General features: G+C 41.3%; 1 protein-coding gene across 3 annotated transcripts in view; it reads left to right on the forward strand.

The window, feature by feature from the left end:
* Positions 1-26,098, forward strand: part of LOC108708849 (protein phosphatase Slingshot homolog 2) — a 112,745-nt gene that overhangs the window by 69,556 nt on the left and 17,091 nt on the right. For all 3 annotated transcript variants that reach the window (XM_041583325.1, XM_041583327.1, XM_041583326.1), the window contains 6 exons: positions 8,642-8,745; positions 11,983-12,047; positions 20,889-21,010; positions 23,927-23,995; positions 25,072-25,137; positions 25,272-25,466. In XM_041583325.1, the coding sequence (XP_041439259.1) occupies positions 8,642-8,745; positions 11,983-12,047; positions 20,889-21,010; positions 23,927-23,995; positions 25,072-25,137; positions 25,272-25,466 (621 nt within the window). The remainder of the gene's footprint in view (positions 1-8,641; positions 8,746-11,982; positions 12,048-20,888; positions 21,011-23,926; positions 23,996-25,071; positions 25,138-25,271; positions 25,467-26,098) is intronic.

The raw sequence follows: 26,098 nt of genomic DNA on the forward strand, positions 1-26,098 counted from the left end.
GCAACTTTTCAGTTGGTTTTCATCATTTATTTTTTATCATTTATAAATCATTTGGCCTTCTTTATTTCTTTTTTCTTTTTTTTTATAGATGAATTAATTGACGCCTTCTCCTCCTCCTCACACTTTCCAGTTTTCAAATGGGGGTCACTGACCCCATCTAAAACCAAATGCTCTGTAAGGCTACGCATGTATTGTTATTGCTACTTTTTATTACTCCTCTTTCTATTCAGCCCCTGTACTGAATATTCCAGTCTCTTATTCAAATCCATGCATGGTTGCTAGGGTAGTTTGGACTATAGCAGCTGCAAATAGAACTAGTAACTACAAATAATGAAAAATAAAACAAAATTAGAAGGTAATTAGAAAAAGTTGTTATTTCTGGTGATGTATCTGAAAACAACTAGTTGTTTGAAGGTGAACAACCCCTTTAATGCAGCTCAGTGCTATCTATGCATCAGCAGCCTTGATATATTCCTTCTTCCCCTCTCCCTCCAGCCCAATGCCTAATTCTGACAAAGTCAATGGGGACTTGAGTCTTTTTTTGTCAGGGAAGTTCTGGACATACCACAGCTAAATATAGTTTGCTCTCCACTTGACTAATATGGAAATAGACAGTATATTGACCTTAGCCAATCAGGTTAGCTTACAGTAGATACTTTAATCTCTTGTATATTTTTTTTATTCAGCAGCCTATTTATTTTTTGGCATTCTAACCATTTTTAGGCATATGTAACATGGGAGCGCTGTCCATATTTATTAATAAGTGCAGAAAGCACCCAAAGTACTACAGAACCAATTCAGCTGGTCAGTTTGGAGGCAACATAACTGTGTATGTTCACATGGGCTGGGAGAAACGTTCCTTACATTGCAGTCCCATGCATGTGTCCTTGGTGCAGCTGATTATTATTATTATTACTATTATTATTATTATTACTATTATTATATAAGCAATAGACTCTTTAGCAGACAGTCTTCAAGGTTGTCAGAAGTGTTGTCTGAGCTTGTCTGGCACATTATAATTTTTGCATATCAAAGTGACTGCTGATGTCTCATAAGATTTTTGTAATCTGGAATTGCAAGTAGTGGAGCATCTGTCCTAAGGGCAGTGTGAGAAAGGGCAATGCCAAATATTATGACGCTCAAATGTTCTGTAGCTGGAATAAGCAAGAGTTGCCCTGTCTTAGGGCTCTTACAGACGAATGGTTGAAGCTGCACTCCCCTGCGTTCCACCGCAGGGGAGCGCTGGAGTAGACGCCGAACGCAGGAAAAATGCATCATGTTGCGTCTCAACCTGCGTTCGGCGCCTACATGCGCCTGTGTGAGTACAGCCCCATTGAAAAAACTGAATGCGTCTACTCCTGCTCTCCCCTGCGGCTGAACGTATAAAAACGGAATGCAGGGAAGCGCAGCTTCAAACGCTCGTCTGTAAGAGCCCTCAATTGCAAATAATTTACTCTACAATATATAATGTCATTCCTGAACCAGCAAGTGTATTTAGTTGTAATATTGGTGTGTAGGTGCATCTCAGGTCATTTTGCCTGGTCATGTGCTTTCAGAAAGAGCCAGCACTTTAGGATGGAACTGCTTTCTGGCAGCCTGTTGTTTCTCCTACTCAATGTAACTGAATGTGTCGCAGTGGGACCTGGATTTTACTATTGAGTGCTGTTTTTAGATCTACCAGGGAGCTGTTATCTTGTGTTAGGGAGCTGCTATCTGGTTACCTTCCCATTGTTCTGTTGTTAGGCTGCTGGGGGGGGGAGGGGGTGATATCACTCCAACTTGCAGTAAAGAGTGACTGAAGTTTATCAGAGCACAAGTCACATGACTGGGGGCAGCTGGGAAACTGACAATATGTCTAGCCCCATGTCAGATTTCAAAATGAAACGGATTTCAGTGCAGAATTCTGCTGGAGCAGCACTATTAACTGATGTGTTTTGAAAAAAAAGATGTTTTCCCATAACAGTATCCCTTTAAGCCTGCTTGATCGACATCTGGACGATTTTTGGCCATACATTGATCATTAAAGCCTGTTCATTCATCACGGTCTGAGTGATTTGGGTGTGTTGCTTGTGTGATATTGGCCATAAAGAAAGTCTGAACCTTTTGAGAATGTTTACTGCTGCTGCTCTGGGTGATACGTGGCTTCATAAAGCAAAGATAAAGCTCATATTTTCCAACTTTGTTCTTTCATTTGGTTTTGCTTTGAATGAGCAGTTTTTTTTATGCAGCAATTTAGATGGTTTCATTTTTAAGGTGGCTCTTTCTGACTGTTTTGGCCTTGGATAAGACCTTATTAATTAGTGATGCTTTGGCAACAACCTTAATAATCTCCCATCTTATCCTGTAACCAAGCAGTCATAGAGCAATGCACTCATATACCTGCAGGCTTGTGTGGTCAGAACAGCTGCTAATTGGAAAGCCCAGGCTTATCAGTTCCAGGAACAAAATATTAAGCATACCTTAAAATAATGCCATCATATGTATTTCCCCCATGCTTATCATAAAGCTGCTAATTGTATGCCATTTTAGCTAGTGGTCTTTGATTCCAAATATAAATGATGGAATTAAATGAGATAAAAATCATTTATGTTTTCTAGTGGAAATATTTTGTATACTAGCACAGTCTGGCCACTAAAAATGCTCCTTGTGAGGCCATTTGAAAGGGTTATTTAAATAGTGTGTATTTCCCCTTTAAGTGATGGGTGATGTCCTTATTTACTCTACACATAAGTGAGTTCATTACTAACATTAAAAGATGATCACATTGAATTTTGCTGGGACACGTCTGGTTTAAGTGCCATCAGCTGATCTTTTTCTACACAGACTTAATTGGGTTCATGTGTCCAGGAAAGAGATGAGACTCCATGTCCATCTCCCATTAAACTCTTCAAAAGCTTTTCCCCAGAATTTGGCACAATCTCTCTTCTTGATAAGGGCTGTTTGTTTGGGGGACGTAAGCCATGAATTATACCCAACAAACCCAAGTTGCCTGTCCTTTAGGGTGTTTGTAGTTGGCTTATAGTGACCTCCACACCCAAATTATTCCACAGGTTAAATCTGCTTCAGGCAGACTTTTTGAAAAATAGCTGTGAACTTTAATTAGTATGTGAATAACTGGATAGAGAACTGGCTAAAAGATCGACTACAAAGAGTGGTGGTAAATGGAACATTTTCTAATTGGACCAGTGTTGTTAGTGGAGTACCGCAGGGCTCTGTACTAGGTCCCTTGCTTTTCAACTTGTTTATTAATGACCTGGAGGTGGCCATTGAAAGTACTGTTTCTATTTCTGCAGATGATACTAAATTGTGCAGAACTATAGGTTCCATGCAGGATGCTGCCACTTTGCACAGTGATTTGTCTAAACTGGAAAACTGGGCAGCAAACTGGAAAATGAGGTTCAATGTTGATAAATGCAGGTTATGCACTTTGGCAAAAATAATATAAATGCAAGTTCTACACTAAATGGCAGTGTGTTGGGAGTTTCCTTAAATGAGAAGGATCTTGGGGTCTTTGTAGATAACACGTTGTCTAATTCTGGGCAGTGTCATTCTGTGGCTACTAAAGCAAATAAAGTTCTTGTATAAAAAAGGGCATTAACTCAAGGGATGAAAACATAATTATGTCTCTTTATAGGTCCCTGGTGAGGCCTCATCTAGAGTATGGGGGCAGTTTTGGACTCCAGTCCTTAAGAGGGATATAAATGAGCTGGAGAGAGTGCAGAGACTAAGTGCAACTAAACTGGTTAGAGGGAGGGAAGAGTTAAATTATGAGGGGAGACTGTCAAGATTGGGGTTGTGTTCTCTTGAGGGAACATGATTAGACTTTACAAGTACATTAGAGGACATTATAGACAAATAGCAGGGGACCTTTTTACCCATAAAGAGAATCACGTACCAGAGGCCTCCCCTTCAGACTAGAGGAAAAGAAGTTTCATTTAAAGGAACAGAGTAGGGGGTTCATCACAGTGAGGACAGTGAGGTTGGGGAATGCACTGCCGGGTGATGATTCAGTTAATGACTATAAGAGGGACTTGGATGATTTCTTGGACAGACATAATACAATGGCTATTGTGATACTAAACTCTATAGTTAGCATAGATATGGGTATATAATACACAAAAGCCATGAATATCTTGTAAAATATATCCTTATAAACGGTGAGTAGTGATGTCATCAGTTATAAACGGTGAGTAGTGATGTAATTTCTGTCACATGACTCACTAAAATTTGTGTATTATAATTAATAAGTACCCCCAGTTGTAAAATATGAGGATATTATAAGTAACCTCGGAGTTCCATGACCTGTATAAAAACACTCGGCCTTAGGCCTTGTACTTTTATATGGTCATGAAACTCCTCGGTAACTTATAATATCCTTATATTTTACAAGAGGGGCTACTTTATTCACTATATATCATTTATGTGACAGTAGGGAGGGGTGTGTGTATGGGGCTGGGTTTTCATTTGGGGGGGTTGGAATTGATGGACTTTGTCTTTTTTCAACCTGATTTAACTATGTGGATGTCAGGGATAAACATAGAAACTTAAAAGGCGAGAAGAAACATTGTATTTGGAAAACAAATGGGAAAGGAAAAACATGTCTGTAAGTGGCTGTGCACCTGTTAGGAGGGTATAAATGCATAAGGTAACTGTAGGAATAATGTAGGTATCAGTAACACCACCAGTGCTACTTCATATTCCAATCATTTCTATAATCCCACCGTCTGCTTCCCAGTTGGACTGTCCATGTGATTCTGCTTCCGGATACATTCGGGGTCCCCTTGTGATTATAAAGTGGCCCAGATAATGGGAAAGTATCTGATCTGTTTTCAGGGTGTGAAACATTGGCCGAAGTAAAGAGGAGATGAATTCATGTAATAGTTTTCACCTATAAAGAGGTGCAGTGTTCTGTAAGGAAGTTACAGCTGTGGTGCAAGAGGAAGAAACAGCTGATAATATTAATTGAACTCCTTGTTGGGAAACTGCTTTACTCAGGCAAGATAAGCTACTGATAAACTGTTGTGCAACAGAACACAAAGCTGTGCACTGATTAACACTGCATAGAGCTAAGGAATTGTTTGTAATATTTGTAACAACTCCTTTCTCTGACATAGTATAACAAATAGGTGCCATTTGCTCTTCATAACTAGAACTTGTAGAGCCGTTGTATACTCATACCTGCATCCACACACACACGAGTGCTATAATAGATTGTAAGCTCTACAGGCCACTGAGCTCCTTCCTCTTGTCTCTTTGACTGCTCCTAATCTTTAATGCAACTCTGCTTTGTATTATTGCAATTACCCCTGTTTTATTTAATTTATTCTACTGTACAGTGCTGGGCACATGAGTAGCTCTGCTTCCAGACCTAAAAGAGTTAATGCAAAGCTGAACAGAGCTGAACTCTGAAGGGTTGCTCCCAGGCTGAACTCCTCCACTCACGGATGTTTCATGCAAATATACATTTTACCGTGTGTTCCCACGATTCTCTCTTCTTCTGCTACGACCTTCCCAATCTTCTTACTCAAACAATCCGCTTCTTTACTCTAATCCTGGTATATGAGCTGCCCATTATCAGTATAGCAGGGCATAGTACCAAAAAGTGTTTATGCTTCGACTGTAAAACCTTGGTTGTATATGTTTTTATACAACCAAAACTTGCCTCCAAGCCTGGAATTCAAAAACAAGCACCTGATTTGAGGCCACTGGGAGCAACATCCAAGAGGTTGGAGAGTAACATGTTACTCACGAGCTACTGTTTGGGGATCTCTGGTATAGAGCACACCTTCCAACTATCCCGCTTTTCATGGGACAGTCCTGATTTTTGACAGCAAAACCCACAGTCCCAGATTGTTACTGAAATGACCTGACTATCTCCTGCACTAACAAGCCAGAAAAAGATACAAAGTTTCTAAAACACAATTGGATTTGGACACAGATCTTTACTGCTAAAGGGCTGTGGTTGCCTTGGGCTGGTACAGAAGCACAAAACATATACAACATTTCTAGCTACTTCTTTAGTTAGGCTTTAGTTCTCCTTTAACCCTTCTGCATTCTCTTTGGGCATAAAGACCACTTGGAGGGTTATGAAAGGACATGGAAGTTGTGGCCAGCCAAGGGTTATGAAAGGACATGGAAGTTGTGGCCAGCCAAGGGTTATGAAAGGACATGGAAGTTGTGGCCAGCCAATCTCAAACAATGACAGTGCAGTCAGGAGTGGAACTGGGCCCTTGAATTTCAGAAGCAAAACAGTGGGGACATAATTACTCGTCCTGTTGCTAATATTTCCATTAGACAAGTACAACCATAAAATAAGCACATCAGATTTAGTTCCCCTTTAAAGCCTATTTGGCTTGCTCAGAACTGACGTCCTTTTGCTTGCCAGAAAGAGCTCATCTAAGCGAGTTTCTTTTAGGCAATCCGAAAATAATTTCCTATTTCTTTTGAAAGAGCGGAAAAGCATAAATTCTGGGCTTGTTCCTATTTTGCTGCAATACAATTTCTTTTGTGTGTTTGTTGGGAGGGGGTGTCCGAAAAAGCTCAGTCCGTAGTGAATTTTTTTTAGCTGGGTGCAGGTGTGCCGGCTTGAAAAAGGGAAATTGGCTTTAAAGTTAAATATTACACAAAGCAAAACAGGATAAGAGGAGAGAAGCAGTAAATCTCATGATGCACATCCAAACTAGGGATGCACAAAATCCACGATTCGGCCTTTTTCAGCAGGATTTGGATTACTCCGAGGTGACTTCTAATATCCTCATATTTTGCAACCGGGGGTACATTATTATAATACACAAATTTTAGTGAGTCATGTGACAGAAAAGACATCAGAATTCACCGTTTATAACTGATGACATCAGAACTCACCGTTTATAACTGATGACATCAGAACTCACCGTTTATAAGGATATAATTTACAAGATATTCATGGCTTTTGTGTAATATATATATATATATATATATAGTCCAACCTGGTGGACTCATCAAAAATCCACAGCTGCCTGGGTGCTGGTAACATAATCATGTATACAAACCAAAAAAACGCACTCCTAGGATTTCAAAGTGAAAAAAATTGGTGTTTATTTCAACGTTTCGGCTCCATCACTCGGGCCATCTTACGAAGTCCTAAGAATGAAGATTTTTGGGGTGTATATATATATATATATATATATATATATATATATATATATATATATATATATATATATATATATATATATATATATATATATATATATATATATATATATATTACACAAAAGCCATGAATATCTTGTAAATTATATCCTTATAAACGGTGAGTTCTGATGTCATCAGTTATAAACGGTGAGTTCTGATGTGATTTTTGATTAATAAATCAACACAATTTTCACCTAAACTACAGAGAGTGCTGATCTTCTTTCTACATATATATATATATATATCTGACCCTTGTGTGTGGCCAGTTTAATACCAGCATTAAAGTGTATACACTAGAATCCTCTGAGCATTTCTCATATACAACGGTTAAAGGGGTTGTTCACCTTCCAAAATCTTAAGTTTAACGTTGAATATTGGTGTCTGCTGTTTTTTGTCTGGCAGCTCAGTAATTCAGGTTCAGAATCGTAACTGTTAAAATTTTACAATTAGTTGATCCATTTCTCAGCAGCATCTCTGGAGTATTAGTAACTATTGTATCAAGTCTAACAGCTGCCTGTAATGAAACTCAGGGATTCTGCTCAGCAGGGACAAAGATAAGAAATGTATCAACTAAATGTATCAATTTAGAACAGTTTACAAGGTCGGCGACCCCCCCCCCCCCCCGCCCAGAGCTGCTTTAGAAGGTAAAAAAAGGCCCCCTACACTTCAATATTAGAAAACCGGTGACACATAGAAAATAGAAAGTAATTGGAAAAATGTCGTTATTTCTGGTGAACTGTCTGAAACTAGTTGTTTAAAGGTGAACATTACAACCCCTTTAAGTAACATGTCTTTTCTTTCTTTTTTGTACTTTGTGGGAAATGTTTGCAATAGAATTCTACTGTAATTAAATTGTGTCAACTGTTCCCTCATTTGTACTTGTGATTTAAATTCTGTAGACGTTTAATGAAATGACACAATACCCTATGGAAAGAAATAGCCTGTGAAACGATTCATTGGGCAGTCATGACGCTCATAGTCTTTTTGGTAACATTTACTTAAATGACCAATTAAGTCTCTTTTCTTGTTCAAAGTAAAACCCCCGGGAGGTTTTTGTGCAGTGATCTCAGTACCAGTAACTCTGTGTTTGATATGAGTATCGGCTGAGCAAACAAGTGCTGCTATTTTATCTGTCCTGTGTCCCATTGGATTCTTTGCTATAACTTTTTACATTAAAGAAATATATCATCACCGCAATACAGGCCACATGATCCTGGTTTAAGTAAAGTGCTGGTAGGCGAACGCCACATGGATTATAACTCGTACATCTCCATTTTCATTGGCATTGTAGTCTGCTGACTGACTGACACCTGTACAAAATCACCTGCCTTGTAGAAATAACACTACATGTTATTTCTATTTTCAAATAATTTATGTTGTGTGGAAGTTGTGTAGTTTGACATCCTGTGCAGTTTTCCTTTGTTATTTGCTGTTCATTGAACACTATTTTTTTCTTTTTTTGCAGCATTAGTGAAAGTTTCCTGACAGTAAAAGGTGCTGCTCTCTTCCTCCCACGAGGGAATGGCTCATCCACGCCGAGAATCAGCCACAGACGCAACAAACATGCAGGTAAGTGACCCCAAATCAAGAGATGAACAGCTTGAGGATAGACAACACAAAAACAAAATTGCCTAATATAGTGTAGTAATTCCAGGCCCTATTGCACACTTTTAGGGTAGGGACACACTGGGCGATTTGGGGAGTTTTAGTCGCCTGGCGACTAATCGCCGCGACTTTTCTCCCCGAATGCCTCCCCTCGCTCTGCGCCTGGCTAAAATGAAAAATCGCCTGCGCTAATCACACGCGGCGATTCGTTTTCCGAAATCGCCCGAAGTTGCCTCACGAGGAAACTTCGGGCGACTTCGGAAAACGAATCGCCGCGTGGATTAGCGCAGGCGATTTTTCATTTTAGCCAGGCGCAGAGCGAGGGGAGGCATTCGGGGAGAAAAGTCGCGGCGATTAGTCGCCAGGCGACTAAAACTCCCCAAATCGCCCAGTGTGTCCCTACCCTTATGGGAATTCACAATTAGAGGAAGTGCTCTTTTTTTCCTTCACCTTTTGGGTTTGTATGCCCTTTACCAATCTTCTTAAAGGGATACTGTCATGGGAAAACATGTTTTTTTCAAAAAAGTTAACAGTGCTGCTCCAGCAGAATTCGGCACTGAAATTCGTTTCTCAAAAGAGCAAACGGATTTTTTTTTTTAGATTTCATTTTGAAATCTGAAACGGGGCGAGATATATTTTCAGTTTCCCAGCTGCCCCCAGTCATGTGACTTGTGCTCTGATAAACTTCAGTCACTCTTTACTGCTGTACTGCAAATTGGAGTTGCAGCCAAACAACAGAAAAATTGGAAGGTAACCAGATAGCAGCTCCCTAACACAAGATAACAGCTGCCTGGTAGATCTAAAACCAATCTTCTTAAAGGGATACTGTCATGGGAAAACATTTTTTTTCAAAACGTATCAGTTAATAGTGCTGCTCCAGCAGAATTCTGCACTAAAATCCAATTCTCAAAAGAGCAAACAGATTTTTTTATATTCAATTTTGAAATCTGACATGGGGCTAGACATATTGTCAGTTTCCCAGCTACCCCAGTCACACTCCTTGCATTGTGTGTCTGCGGTTAGTCATGTGTTTGCAAGCATGTATACTTTTTGTAGTAGAAGCTATATAGTGCCATTCTGTAATTATAATTCTAGTCCCATACTTAAAAACATTCTTAACAAGCCACAGAACCAGTTCCATGGGCTGCTGAACGTTTCACTAAAAAAAAAAAGGTTTAAGGAAACTGTTTCCTGGTTAAAGCTAATTATATAAAGTGTAGATGGTGGTGAGGAGAGGGAATACATCTATTTACAGAATAGGATGGCCCAAGAATTCTCTCTGGTACACAATGGGTTACATTATAGCTTTTAGACCAAGGGCACTTTATGTATTTTCTCTACACCAGCAGGGAACTCACAATTTTCTGTCTGCAGGATTTTGCTTCAGAAATGCATACTTTAGGGCCGAGACACACGGGAAGATTCGGGTAGATTTATTCACCCGTCGACTAATCACCTCTTCTTCGGGCGACTAATAACCCCCTGAAAAGCCTTCCTGCCGGCTAGAATCTAAATCGCCAGCGGGATGGCTCTCTGAGCGATTCGTTTCCGAAGTTTCCTCTTGAGGCAACTTAGGGCGACTTCGGAGAACAAAGCTCTCTGAGTGCCATCCCACCGGCGTTTGTCTACAAGCTTTCGTTTTTGCCCCAGAAGAGAGCAGGTCACATTTTCTCCACTGGCAGAGATAAAAATCACCAGGTGCCCCTGGCCTAAGGCTACAATATCACAATGTTCAAGCCACTTGATGCTAGATAGACTGTGTACCTAGAGCAGCAATTAAACCTTTCACTCCTGGCTAAAAAAGAAAACCTTCAGTTTATTCCATCCACTTTATTTAAAAAAGCATCTTGTTTTTATTCAATTACGTTTCCCTTCCTCCTTTGTATGCAGGAGAATTTGTTCAGCCATCGTAAATTCTGTATAAACAAGTCCGTCCTTACCACTAGCTGGTACTTTCTCCTTTTCGCACTGTTGCTCTGGAGAATCAGGAAGTTGAAAAATGAAAATGCCTTTAGATTATTTGTATCTTTTAGTACACATAGCAAAAAACATAGATTTTCTTTTTAAAAAAACAGTAGCCAAAACACATATTCTATGCAAACCCTCTCATTTAAACCCATGTTGTTTATAGGGATATGTTTACTCTGATAGAACTAATTAGGGATGCACCAAATCCACTATTTGGGATTCGGCCGAATCTTTCATAAAAGATTTGGCCAAATACTGAACCAAACCCTAATTTGCATATGCAAATTAAGGTCTGGAAAGGAAAAACTGGAAAATTAGTTTTTTACTTCCTTGTTTTGTGACAAAATGTCACGTGATTTTCCTTCCCACCCCTAATTTGCATATGCAAATTAGGATTCACATTCGGTTCGGCCAGGCACAAGGATTCAGCGAAAACCTGCTGAAAAATCCTAGATTCAGTGCATCCCTAGAACTAATTGCTCTCCAGTGTTTTAAACCACTGAGGAGTAGTGCAGAACTGACCCCTTCTCCAGTCATGCTTCTTCCTTCTACATGTCTTCACTACTGGGAAAAAAGTTTTGTTGGGGATCAAATATAAAGAACATTTAAAGGAGAAGGAAAGGCTAAAATTAAGTAAGCTTTATCAGAAAGGTCTATATAAATACACCAGTAACCCCTCAAAGTAATGCTGTTCTGAGTCCTCTGTCAAAAGAAACAGCACATTTCTTTCCTTCTATTGTGTACTCATGGGCTTCTGTATCAGACTTCCTGTTTTCAGCTTAAACCTCCAGGGCTAGGGCTTGAGCATGCTCAGTTTGCTCCTCTCTCCCCTCCTTCACTGCTGTAATCTGAGCTCAGAGCTATGAGTGAGCAGGGAGAGACTCTGGCAGGAAGTGATGTCACTCAAGCTAATATGACGGCTGCTATCCTAAACAAACAGAGAGCTTCTAGAGCTATTTACTCAGGTATGGTAAAGCATTCTACAGAATAAATATAGTGTTATAGCTTGCACTCTTTTGGCAATAAACACCTTCTGTAACTTTCCTTCTCCTTTAAACCAGCTGACATATTTTAGTCAAATAAGTTTATACATAGACAATATTTTGCTTGCAAACTTGTCATCTGTGTCTAGCTCACATGCACATAATGTGCTGGTATATTTTTTTTTTTTTTTTTTTTGTTTAATAATAGACCTGATAAGAATGCAATACCATGTGTATGTTTTGTTTCCAGGGGACTTGCAGCAGCACCTACAGGCTATGTTTACACTCCTCCGGCCTGAGGACAACATCCGGTTGGTGAGTTCCATTCTTTGATTCATTCCTGTGCTTGGGTACAGCAGAGCTATGCCAGCTTGGTATTGGCAGCACTCAAACAACTCATTGCAGTATTACTCTAAACATTATTATTCATCTTAGCTCATCAGAAAGGGCTTGAGTTTAAAGGGAAACATGTTTTTGATCAACGTTCTTCTCTTTCCTGTGGCTGAGATAGAGCCCCAATCCTTCCCAAACTTGCTTTTTATGACCCTGTGATACAGCCCACTAACATAATGTATCATAAACCCCAGGCGGTGAGAGACTGACATTAATGGCATTAACAGGGGTTTTCTCACCTGTTATTAATGCCAGCTCAGAGAAGGCTGATCCATCTATTCCTGTCCACCCCATTTTGTGTGCTCATTAAAATCACTGCATGGTCCCATCAGCGTGAATATGAGGTGGGGTTTTATGTTCTCGATGCATTATTGCACCACTATCCACCCCTTGTGCATAGATTTGCCTGCAGAGAAACGGATGTTTGGCCTTAGCAGAGAATCCTCTTCTCTTTTTATGTCCTGAAGCCTTGTGCCGTCTCCAGAGCAAACACACACGGTGGAATCTCAGCTCAAAATGCAAAGTCTCCCGTTTCTCCGCCGAAATCTGCCGAGTGCGTTTGTGCCGGAAGCAACACACGGTTTTCAGACGAAAAGAGAGATGTGGGTTCTGGTAGTGGTCAGGGGCTGAAATTGGCCGGTGGATTTCAGCCCTGTGTGGCCCTAGCCTTCAGTGTAGGACTGGCCCACCGGGATACAAGGAAAACTCCCGGTGGGCCCAGGTGTCTGTGGGCCTCTTGCTTTTGACCATTTGGCCTATTCTATGTTCATTTCCTATTTCTTTATGGGAAAAAAGAGGCTTAATAATGGAAGAATAGAGTATAAATAAGGGTATAAATAATAAAGAGGTTAAGTGAGGAGAGGAGGAATAATAGTTTGGAAAGTGGGCCCACGGTCTAAGGTTTTCTGGTGGGCCCCTGGCATCCCAGTCCAACACTGCTAGCCTTAAGGTGGCCATACGCGATTTTGCCAAACTAGCGGATCTCTCCCCAATATGCTGACCTTGAGGTGGGCGATATCAGACTGATCTGATCATGGGCCCTATGGCACAACGATTGGATCATATAGACGTTCAGATCAACAAACAAATGTGATCCAAAGGGGTTTTAGCCGTGCCCAATCGACATCTGCCTGATTTCGGGCAGATATCTATCGGGGAAGCCCGACGGAGGGCCCCACACACTGGCCAATAAACTGCAGGCTCGTTCTGTCGGCAGCTTTTATAGGTCTGTGTATGGCCAGCTTTAGGCAAGTATCCCCTTTGACTTGTTAAATCCACCTCCATAAATAAATCCATCTAGTTGTCCATAAATAAATCAACCCAATATCTATGCAATTGATGAAATCATTGGTTGGGAATAAGATGTGGTTTTCCTTTTGTGATTCCGAAACCCAATTCGTCCCATGCATTTCATTTTGCTGCTGCCTGGAAAGAACAATATTGTCATATCTGCCTAAAGGGCTTGTAGATTTCAGTGATGTTCCCATGTATGTTCCCGTTTGAAGTCTCACGTGATGGAGTTCATTGGAACGTCTGACGCTTCCCAAGGCCATTCAGAAGCTGCAGGGGAACAAGAGCTTCACACAAACTCCCAAAGCCGCACCCAGTAGCGTTATCTCCCCGTCTGCTATCAAATACAGATAACATTCATCATGAACGCTCTTACTGCATAAATCATAAACACTGCATTGGCTTCACTCCTATTATACTCTGCAACAGTTACAAATGTATGTTCAGCTGTCACAGACATAAGCAGATAAAACTGCTGTTGTTTAATGACCCAGTGTATCATTATTATTTTTTTTGTATCAGGTAAATGCAACGTATGGGCAAGTGTTGGACATAATTACCGTAATGGATATTGGGCAGTTGGGTTACATTGCTATGTATTCTCTGCCACAATCAGGCCGAGGATCACCCAACACCTCCCATTCACTTGAATAGGATTTGTGTGTGTCAGCCGTGGGAACTGGTACTTTTTAGCCCTGGAAAAGTGCACTCCATTGTGCTGGGATGGATGGTGGGAGCAGGGAGCAAAATAGGCCCTGGCATTCCTAGTAAAGAGCGGCCCAAACTGCCCATAACTATCGCGAAAATGAAAATTTAATATAGGCTTCAGCATACTGAATTAAGACATTTTCTAAATGCAATTAATTAAAAACTCTTTACCGTTTCTGAAATAATCAAGTTTATCTTCACTATTCCTCTCTCAGCATCTGTTTCTCTTCATTCTCTCTTCATGCAGCAGTTGGGTGTCAGATATTCACTGACAGTTAGATCCAATATATCTTATAGGGGGGCTCCTTTTGCCTAGAAGATGTATTGGAACTCACTCTATTAAACTCACCAGACATCATGTCACTCTACATGCAGGATTTGTGCAAAAGGCAGTTATTTTGTTAAATTTTGTTTGTACTGGAATCAGTTATTTGAGTGAGCTCTAATACATCTGCTAGGAAAGGAGCCCCCCTATAAGATATATTGGATCTAACTGTCAGTGAATATCTGACACCCAACTGCTGCATGAAGAGAGAATGAAGAGAAACAGATGCTGAGAGAGGAATAGTGAACATAAACTTGATTATTTCAGAAATGACGCAGAATTTTTAATTGATTGTATTTAGAAAGTTTTTTTTTTTTTACTTCAGTGTGAGGAAGCTTATATTACATTTTCATTTTTGCAGTAGTTCCCCATTAATAGTCCCTTTCTATGGCAGGTTACAGCAGCCCCTCTGGCATTTGCCACAACCCTCAGATTGCCAGTCCGGGCCTGGGTGGGAGGTAGAGATCCTGATCCCCAACCAGTAGCTTGTGAGCAACATGTTGCTTCCCAACCCCTTGGATGTTGCACCCTCTGGTCTTAGAGGGAAGTTTTGGTTGGAAAAAAAAATAACAGAGCCTCCTATAGGCAGCTAGTTCACATAGGGGATACCGTATAGTCAATTACAGGAACTAGTGATGTGTGGGTTGAGAATTTCTAGACTCGCTCCTAACCCGCCCCCTCCCAATCTGCGTTCGACCCGCCCCACAGTGACGTCACAAAAGGGGTGGGGGCAGAAGTCTATAAATTCCGGAAGCCAGAACTGCTAGGTCACGTGCAGTTAGAGCAGGAGAAGAGCCCAACCCGCCCGCGACCCGAAGATTTAGTGCAGGAGTCGGCACGAACCCGCCCGACCCGTGGGTAAACAAGCGGGTTCCGTGGGTATCGAAACAGGCCGCACATCACTGCCAGGAACCTTTTTGATGCCTGTATTGCTCCCCAACTCTCTTCACATTGAGATGTGACTCATGGGTCAGATAGGTTAGTGACCCCTTGTAAAGGCATCTCAATATGGGCCATAAAGGGCAGGTACTGGGCAGTGTTAATCATTATGGCTCAGAGTCCAACTTGCAATCCTGCAGCTTTTTTTCCCAAGCTACAGCAGCTGCAAATGGTCAGGGGCTTAACAACCTTATTTACCCAACACACGATAACGCTGAAATCATATGACCCATCCTAAATACGGCTTTTCTTTTTAATGTGCTGACGCCGCCCTACCTCCTTTCTCTGGGATTCCTTCTGCTGTTTGTCTGACAAATGAATATTTGATTTCTTCATGTTCCTGAGATCAGTGCCTGCATTTACTTAGAACATTCTCACTTTTTTGCTAATGAAAAGGCACTTTGTTGCCCAAGACTTAACGTCTTTTGTTTGAAGCTGCATTTTTAGCCTCTGCAGATTCTCTATAGATGGCCTTTAATAATGGTTTTTAGTGTATTCGTACAGAATATGATGCGACCGCACTGCCCCAATGCCATTTAGTGGCTACGACTCTATATACTGGTGACTGTCATCCTTTTAGCTTTGCCCACATCAGAATGAAAAAGCTCAGAAATGCTACCGAGGCGATTGTATATGCAACACTGACGGCCAACTGCTCACATGTCTACAGGAATGTACTAATTTCCATGCAAAATTTCGACTTCTGGTGGAACGGACACATTGTGAATGTGGGGCTGTGTTCTTGAGATGATGACGGCTCAAACTCAAAGTTTCATGCTCATTATTCAGATTAAATGTTTGCTTTGTTGTGGAGTCGCAGGCCATGGTGAATTTTTGTGCAAAAGGATCTGTTTGGAACATCTTTGCTTAGTTATATAAATTGCCCGGCCTGTATTTCTGCCCTGGAGCAGCTTTCAGATTCTCTGCTTTGTGCCAGTAATTATGCAAGAGGCAGAGATTTTGCATGGTTTTGTGTAATACAGGTATGGAACCCGTTATATGGAAACTCGCTATCCAGAATTACGGAAAGGTCTCCCGTAGATTCTGTTTTATCCAAATAATCCAATTTAAAAAAAAAATCTCTGTAATAATAGAACCGTACCTTGTACTTCTTTCAAACTAAGACATAATTCATCTTTATTGTAAGCAAAACCAGCCTATTGGGTTTATTTAATGTTTGCATGATTTTCTAGTAGACTTAAAGGGATCCTGTCATCGGAAAACATGTTTTTTTTTCTTCAAAACACATCAGTTAATAGTGCTACTCCAGCAGAATTCTGCACTGAAATCCATTTCTCAAAAGAGTAAACAGATTTTTTTTATATTCAATTTTGAAATCTGACATGGGGCTAGACATATTGTCAATTTCCCAGCTGCCCCTGGTCATGTGACTTGTGCCTGCACTTTAGGAGAGAAATGCTTTCTGGCAGGCTGCTGTTTTTCCTTCTCACTATAACTGAATGTGTCTCAGTGGGACCTGGATTTTACTATTGAGTGCTGTTCTTAGATCTACCAGGCAGCTGTTATCTTGTGTTAGGGAGCTGCTATCTGGTTACCTTCCCATTGTGCTTTTGTTTGGCTGCTGGGGGGGGGAAGGGAGGGGGTGATATCACTCCAACTTGCAGTACAGCAGTAAAGAGTGACTGAAGTTTATCAGAGCACAAGTCACATGACTGGGGGCAGCTGGGAAATTGACAATATGTCTAGCCCCATGTCATATTTCAAAATTGAATATAAAAAAAATCTGTTTGCTCTTTTGAGAAATGGATTTCAGTGCAGAATTCTGCTGGAGCAGCACTATTAACTGATTCATTTTGAAAAAAAAAAATTTTTCCCATGACAATATCCCTTTAAGGTATGAATATCCAAATTTAGAAAAAAAACATTATCTGGAAAGCCCCAGGCTCCAAGGATTCTGAATAACAGATCCCATACCTGTATATCAGAGTAGCCCACCCGTTGTTTTCATACAGGCTGAGTGTTGAACCCATGGGCTTCCTGTGCTGACTGTGTGCACCCATTGAGGATTATTTATAAACAATGGGCAGTAACCCATGGCAACCAATCAGATGACTGCTTTCAGTGTTTAAGCTGCAGCTGGCTGAAAAAAGCTAATCACTGATTGGTTGCTATGGGTTACTGCCCAGTTTTTTTAGATGAGCCTCATTGTCTATTTGATGGCAGTTAGCTTCTCTACTGATTCCCAGCTGTGTGGAATGTGTTCATGCTTGAAGATTTAATTATTGCTGCAGGTTACGTTTGGAGTGAGCAGTGCAAAGTGACAACACTTTCTTTTCCTGGGTTCGCCTGTCATTTCTACTTGGCACATAATCTACCCATGGATGCCTTTGATCTTCATCTCACTAATTCTTTATTCTTGCTTTATTCTTGCTTTATTATTTATTCTTGCTCACTTCCCTTGGTCATACTTGTGCAAGTGATGTAAGACGGCTTCTTGGAAGCTCCACACATTTTCCTGAGCACTTGGCACAGACTTGTGTAGTTGTCGCAGTGACTGGGCACCTTCAGCTGAAGCCTTATTTTACATGTAGGAAAACAATGGGCAGTAATCCCCGTGGTGTGTCTCTAGCAGTTGCACAGATGTTCTCTTTGATACGAATCTCTCTGCAGGAAGCCGTATTTTCCTGTGGATGGAGCACATCCGTGCCTTGTTGTGCTTGTTTTGTAAACCCAGCTAGTTTATAAACTGCTGTAAGGAAGAGGGACAGTTCTATCCATGCAAACCTAAACATTGCCTAGTTACAGGGAAGCTGAATCAGCATGCAAGTGTTATACAACCTTTGTTTTTTATTTCTCAAGTTCATTCCCTGCACCCTCCCCATTCAAAGGAGTCCCCCAATCATATGAATCTGCATGCAATGGATATACAACCTCTGACTCTCTTTTTCAAGTCAACTCCCTGCACCCCTTTCTATTCAAAGGATTCCCCCAATCATTTGAAAATGCATGCAAGGAATACACAACCTCTTTTTTTCAAGTTCACTCCCAATACCCCATTCTATTCAAAAGAGTCCACCAAACTTCTGGTTCTCCTTTTCAAGTTCACTCCCTGTACCCCTTTCTATTCAAAGCAGTCTCCCAATTTTTATTAGGGGCCAGTTAACCGGCCTGTATGTATTTGGAAACCCGCACAGACATGGAGACGCACACACTCCTTACTAAGGTCTGAATTGAACTCAGAGCTGCAAAGGCAGACTATCTAGAAATACAACATAAAATAAAGTAAAATACAAAATAACCGCTGTTTTAATACCAGATGCTGACTGCCAGGGGCAGAAAGAGTGGGGAGAGGGAAAAATGAGCAGTTTGCCATCAGAATTAACTTTTGTTATGGAAATCTTAGACCCATTGCAAAACCGTATTTTCTTTTTCAGTCTGTTTTGAATGATTGTACTATTTGCTCTCCACTTTACAATTCAAGCTGTTCTCTCTTCTGATTTTGAGGTTTCCACCAGATAATGCTTTGGATCTAGGAAATGATTAGGAGAGGGGCTTAAAGGACAATTAAGGCTTGTAATCATTTTCATAGTATGTAATAAAGGGCCCCTGTGTGTACCTGATCTTAGAAAACAAACGTTCCTGTCTCCTGTACTTTCCTCCCGAAGTAAATGCTATTTCTCTTTTTTCCGCGCCACCATGTTTTTTCCAGTGACTTATGCAACAGGGTGGCGGTGAACTAAAACGCATGTTTTAGGTGCACATGTGCTGCCTTCTGGTCTTAACAACTGCACAGAATTGGCGGTATCGGTGCAGGGGCTCAGAATTATCGGAATGTATTTATGAACTTAGTGGGGTTTTTTTTTTTTTTTTTTTAAAGGATTCTGTCATGATTTTTATGATGTATTTTTTTTATTTATTTACACTGCAAATAATTCACTGTACAATATAAAATGTCATTCCTGAAGCAGCAAGTGTATTTAGTTGTAATATTGGTGTGTAGGTGCATCTCAGCTCATTTTGCCTGGTCATGTGATTTCAGAAAGAGCCAGCACTTTAGGATGGAACTGCTTTCTGGCAGCCTGTTGTTTCTCCTACTCAATGTAACTGAATGTGTCGCAGTGGGACCTGGATTTTACTATTGAGTGCTGTTCTTAGATCTATCAGGCAGCTGTTATCTTGTGTTAGGGAGCTGCTATCTGTTTACCTTCACGTTGTTCTGTTGTTAGGCTGCTGGGGGAAAAGGGAGGGGGGTGATATCACTCTAAGGGTAGGGACACACTGGGCGATTTGGGGAGATTTAGTCGCCTGGTGACTAATCGCCGCGACTTTCCACGACCAATCTTCCCCGAATGCCTCCCCTCACTCTGCGCCTGGATAAAATGAAAAATCGCCTGCGCTAATCACACGCGGCGATTTGTTTTCCGAAGTTGCCCGAAGTTTCCTCGTGAGGCAACTTCGGGCGATTTCGGAAAACGAATCACCGTGTGTGATTAGCGCCGGCGACTTTTCATTTTATCCAGGCGCAGAGTGAGGGGAGGCATTCGGGGAGAAAAGTCTCTGCGATTAGTCGCCAGGCGACTAAATCTCCCCAAATCGCCCAGTGTGTCCCTACCCTTACTTGCAGTACAGCAGTAAAGAGTGACTGAAGTTTATCAGAGCACAAGTCACATGACTGGGGGCAGTTGGGAAACTGACAATATGTCTAGCCCCATCAGATTTCAAAATGAAATATAAAACAATCTGTTTGCACTTTTGAGAAACAGATTTCAGTGCAGAATTCTGCTGGAGCAGCATTATTAACTGATTAGTTTTGAAAAAAAATGTTTTTTCCCATGACAGTATCCCTTAAACTTATGCTACTGCCAGATGGGGCTATGTGGAGTGTGTGCAGAGAATTAGCCAATCCGATAGCCTTTTCTCCCTCTTGTGTTTGCAGTAAGTCGGCTTGGCTGCAGACACACACAGCGGATCTTGGCATGGAACCATGTGAATATTTCCCACACCAGAATCCACTCCATATGTGTGCACCAAGGCAGATGCAGTGCCTCTCTGTGCAGACCCAAAAGGGAGCTGAGGCCAGGCAGTAGCCCAATATGAGAAATGCATTCTGGTCACTATTTTACTATTGCCACTAGTAATCAACAACTTTTTTCTTTGGAAACTGGGAGAAGTTAAAAACTATGCTGTAATGCTTCATATGTATTCCATTTTTCAGATGAAAATGCACTGCTGGCCTAAACATGCGTGTTCCTTGTTATATGCCGTGTAGAAATACCTTCATGTGGTTGCCAAGTACACCGTTATATGGCGGAACCGTAAATGTGTTAGAGAGTGGTGCTGGCACATTTATGTTGTAGAGCAGGGAATATAATGTGCAATGTTGTCTTTCTTAGTGTTCAGATTTATAATATAACCGGTGTTCAAGTTTAGAGTCTGTGTAACATCTTACAATTCTGTCACCAAGCATGTAATGTAAGAGACATTTATAGCCTTTTCTGTCTAATATTCCAATCAAACTAAAATGTATTTATTTCTCTTAGGCCGTAAAGTTGGAAAGTACGTATCAGAACCGCACGCGATATATGGTCGTCGTTTCGACCAATGGAAGGCAAGACACGGAAGAGAGCATTGTCCTGGGGATTGATTTTGCCAGCAATGACAGGTATGTCCTGAGCATGTGATGACTTTTCTCGTTTTTTGGGAACATTATGCTAACATGGCAACACACTTGAATTTTTAGGGTCTTCTCTATTCATAAACTCAGCTTGAGTAGTGAAGGGCATAATAGGACAAAAATCTCCCAAAATTGAGGAACCATGCTGCCTTCTAGATTTTATTGAACTACAGGTATGGGATTCGTTATCCGGAAACCTGTTATCCAGAAAGATACAAATTACAGAGGCCGTCTCCCATAAATTTTTAAAAATGATTCCCTTTAACTCTGTTATAATAAAACAGTAGCTTGTACTTGATCCCAACTAAGTTATAATTAATCCTTATTGGAAACAAAACCAGCCTATTGGGTTTATTTAATGTTTACATGATTTTCTAGTAGACTTAAGGTATGAAGATCCAAATCAGGGAACGATCCATTATCTGAAAAGCCCCAGGTCCCGAGCATTCTGGATAACTGGTCTCATACCTGTACTGTTATTGATCTACTCACAACTGCAACATAATACAGTATGTTGACTACATCTGGGTGAACTAGTTTGGTCACAGACTGGATCACATAGAAGTTCTGTTCAAATCCTTTATAGGGAAAGGACCTCATCCAGAGACCACAGTGCTGTCCTCACCAAAAACTATTTTTGTACTTGCCAGTTGAAAATCTGACTGAATCGCAACCACACATTATTCAGGGAGGATGATATTTTGACCCCCATAAACTATATCCATATCATTTTTGATATTTCTTTTCATGGACAGCTAGACGCTCATTACTCCTAGATAAGAGACTTTGAACAGGGACGGCATTGCTATGGCAGGAATCTGAAGTGGTAGTTTGGGGCTATTTGGGCTTCTGTGTACTTGGAATGCCCAGGCCTATTTAGGCTCCCAGTCCAGACCTGGATAAAAACCAGAGTACCAAAAGGAATCCCATACAGATACTGTCTTAGAATTCTGAAGTCAAAAAGTTTGATATCTAGTAGAAAGACATTTACTTACTTTGGGCATAGAGCAATTCTCTGTATATATCCATGTATACAAATGGCTTCCATGTTACCTGCCGAAACCAAAGTGTTCTCTATGATCTGTGGCTCTCCATCAAAAGCTTGCCTTTGGTAAGAGGTTATCGGCACTGTACAAAGACTCCTATAAATATCAAGGGTTTACCCTATGCCCTTCTACTTTTGTATTACTGTAGATAAAATAATGGAAGAATTCTGTCTTTCATGACCATTTACTTTTGAGTTTGTGCCGTCCTTCTTTTGGCCTTGTGAACTCTGTCTCTGTGTCTCTCTCTCTCATATATCTGCGGTGACAGATTCCTTAAGTGAGGAAAGGAGAAATTCATAAAGAAATTGGGCTTTTTTTAGCTTTGCGGGTCAAGTTTCCTGAGCTTATAGCAGTCAATATTTATGACAAGTTTCTTGATGGATTGCTACGCTTCCTTAATCAGTTCTCACTAAAAATATCCCTCGCACCACGCGGTGCCTTGGAAAACCTTTTCAGTTTCCATAAACTCATCACATTCACAGCATAGAAGCTTGAGCTTATGACTTCTTCTGGTCAATCAGACTGTTGCACAGCACAATGAAGTCCAGTGCTTCTTTTCTTTTAGACATTGAGTGAACACCAGGATTCATGACAACAACTTACAGGATGTTTTCTTGCCTGCTTTAAAGGAGAAGGAAAGGTTACAATTAAGTAAGCTTTATCAGAAAGGTCTCTTTAAATACACCAGTAAACCCTCAAAATAATTCTGCTCTGAGTCCCCTGTCAAAAGAAACACTCCCGTAACCATTTGTTTGTTGGAATTGTTGCAATGATCAATAGTCATTTCTAGCATTAAGCACAGTTTAAAGCAGCGAGTGAATATTTTTTTTTTTCCTGCCTTCCACTTGAGATTCTTATTCTACTTTGAAATGTCGAGTGCTGTCCTAGGAATGCTTTCTATAGGAGAGTTCTCCGCATATTCAAACACACTGCCGTTTTATAATGTTTTGGCACATTTCCCACATGTACATTTGGCAAAGGTATGTGACACTTTCCCTCCGTCTTTTAAATGTAATCTTTACAGATTGTGTACTCATGGGCTTCTGTATCAGACTTCCTGTTTTCAGCTTAAACCTCCAGGGCTAGGGCTTGAGCATGCTCAGTTTGCTCCTCTCTCCCCCTCCCCTCCCTGCTGTAATCTGAGCCCAGAGCTGAGTGAGCAGGGAGAGACTCAGGCAGGAAGTGATGTCACACCAAGCAAATATGGCAGCTGCTATCCTAAACAAACCGAGAGCTTCTAGAGCTGTTTACTCAGGCATGGTAAAGAGTTCTGCAGAATAAATATAGTCTTATAGCTTGCATTATTGTAGCTTATCTATTGGCGATAAACTGCTTCGGTAGCTTTCCTTCTCCTTTAAATTGCTTCCCATGCAGGCAGAAAAAACACTGTAATGGGATCAAAATGGACCGTAACTTTCCGTTATGATCCCAGCATTCTCCAAAGGTAAAACTGTTTGAATTGTGTAATTGTCTGAAAGAGAAGAAGCATGGATGTTGTCTAAAGGCCTTTTATGCTGTGAATTTGATTACTTTATGTACACAGAAAGGTTTTCCAAGGCACCTCCTTGTGCACATTGATGATCATAGATAGAAATTTTTGGATGTTTTGTCTTCTGCTCTGGAAGGAGATTTAAAGCAAGCAGAAAAACGTCTAATGTATTGTTCTTTAGCCTCCGCAATTGTGGAGTGCTCAAATCCTTTGTTTTGCACCCAGAAGGGGTGTCAGGTGCTCAAACTGGCCAATTTTCACTCATCTATTAGTTCTAACTGGGTTCTACAAGCACTCCTTGTCTGTGATTATACATGAGATGAAATGCATATGAATGTTAACTTTGCACCTCCTATTCTTGTTTTATAGCAGTATGTGCTCCATGGGCCTTGTGCTTCCTCTCTGGAGTGACACACTTATACATCTGGATGGAGATGGGTAAATATATAAACTTCACTTTATTCACTTAGATTTCTGTTCTGTTGAAATTAAAATATTGAAATTAAAAATATTTGTATTTTTTATTTGGCATAATCTACCCCCCTTTTTTTTGTTCTGCACAAACCTGTCTCTTGGCACATCAGAGCCTCAAGTGACCTTCACTGTGTCCCAGCCTATGCTACACTCACAGTTCCAGCAGACTATTAACTGTACCCATGTCATTCCCAGCAGCCAAATATAGCTCTATAAGCAAAGCACTTGCACTCTGCCTTGCAAGTCACTTTTAAGTGGGGTTGCTTCCCCGTAACCATTTGTTTTTTGGAATTGTTGCAATGATCATTCTAGCATTAAGCACAGTTTAAAGGGGAAGGAAACCTAGTCGGCGCAAAACCCCCAACCCCCTTCCGTGTGTTGCCCACCCTCCCTCCTCCCCCCTGGCCTACCCGTCCCGCTGGGCAAATGCCCCTGACTTGTTACTTACCCTTCTGCGCAGGTCCAGTCCAGGGAGTTCACAGACGACATCTTCTTCCACGCGATCTTCTTCCTGCTGTGAACGGCGTTTTGGCGCATGCGCAGTAGGATCATTTCGCCGGTACGGATCTACTGCGCATGCACCAAAAGTCACGCGCATGCGCAGTAGATCGTACCGGCGAAATGATCCTACTGCGCATGCGCCGTTCAAAGCAGGAAGAAGATCGCGTGGAAGAAGATGGCGTCTGTGAACTCCCTGGACTGGACCTGCGCAGAAGGGTAAGTAACAAGTTAGGGGCATTTGCCCAGGGGGGAGGAGGGAGGGTGGGCAACAAACGGGAGGGGGGTGGGTGGTTTGCGCCGCCTAGGTTTCCTTCCCCTTTAAAGCAGCGAGCGAATATTTATTTTTTTCCTGCCTTCCACTTGAGATTCTTATTCTGCTTTGAAATGTCGAGTGCTGTCCTAGGAATGCTTTCTATAGGAGAGCTCTCGGCATATTCAAACACACTGCCATTTTATAATGTTTTGGCACATTTCCCACATGTACATTTGGCAAAGGTATGTGACACTTTCCCTCCGTCTTTTAAATGTAATCTTTACAGAGGGTTCAGCGTGTCCACGGATAACAGAGTTCACATCTTCAAGCCTGTGTCTGTACAAGCCATGTGGTGAGTAACAAACTGTTACTGTGAAAATGTCCATTTTTAACATACTCTAAGATTACTTTAAAGGGCAGCTTAATATCTTGATATTTCTCATCATCTGAAAATGAAATTCCTATCTCCCACCTTCTCTTGTGCAGGTCTGCCTTGCAGAGTTTACACAAAGCTTGTGAGATAGCCCGTGTCAATAACTACTACGCTGGCAGTCTCTTTCTAACCTGGGTTAGTTACTATGAGAGTCACATCAACTCTGACCAGTGTTCAGTCAATGAATGGAATGCTATGCAAGATGTGCAGTCGCACCGCTCTGATTCCCCGGTGCTCTTCACTGATGTGTAAGTTATCACTCTATGCAAGGCCAAATATAACACTTGTTTTCGCAGGAGCCTGTTAGCTGCAGAATCCTAATTCATGTGCGTCTCTGTTGTTTTATTGGTCCCTTTAGTTGTGACGAACTATGTAAAATAGTATTAGTACCGAGTCACTTTCCTCTAGTGATTAGTTGGGCTATTTTTGCAGTAGGTGATAAGGCCCCAAGCAGCAAGCTGAGTGCAATGCCTTCACTGCTTTGCTTCTTTCCTAAACCATAAATGGACTGCGAGAGCTGATACCGGCCCTGAAAAGGTACAGGACAGATGGACCTATTTGAGAATGAGTGTAGGCAGCCATTAGACAATCCAAATCTGCTGTGGGAAGCGTATGCCTGCCAGCAGGACCGCCATCAGAAATCGCAGGGCCCCATACAATAAAATTTCCTGGGCCCCCTGGGCTACGCCCACCACAAGCCCCACCTACAGGTCCGCCTTCCCCACCACACAGTAAAAAAACAAAAAAAATATTGGTGGCTAGGGTTCCCACATGTTAATAAAAAATAAAAAGATATTGGTAGTCAGGGCCCCCCCATAAAAAAACATTTGTGGCCAGGGCCCCCCCATTAAAAAATATTGGTGGCTAGGACCTCACATGA

Source organism: Xenopus laevis, chromosome 2S, assembly GCF_017654675.1.
Source record: "Xenopus laevis strain J_2021 chromosome 2S, Xenopus_laevis_v10.1, whole genome shotgun sequence".
In the NCBI taxonomy this organism is placed as follows: domain Eukaryota; kingdom Metazoa; phylum Chordata; class Amphibia; order Anura; family Pipidae; genus Xenopus; species Xenopus laevis.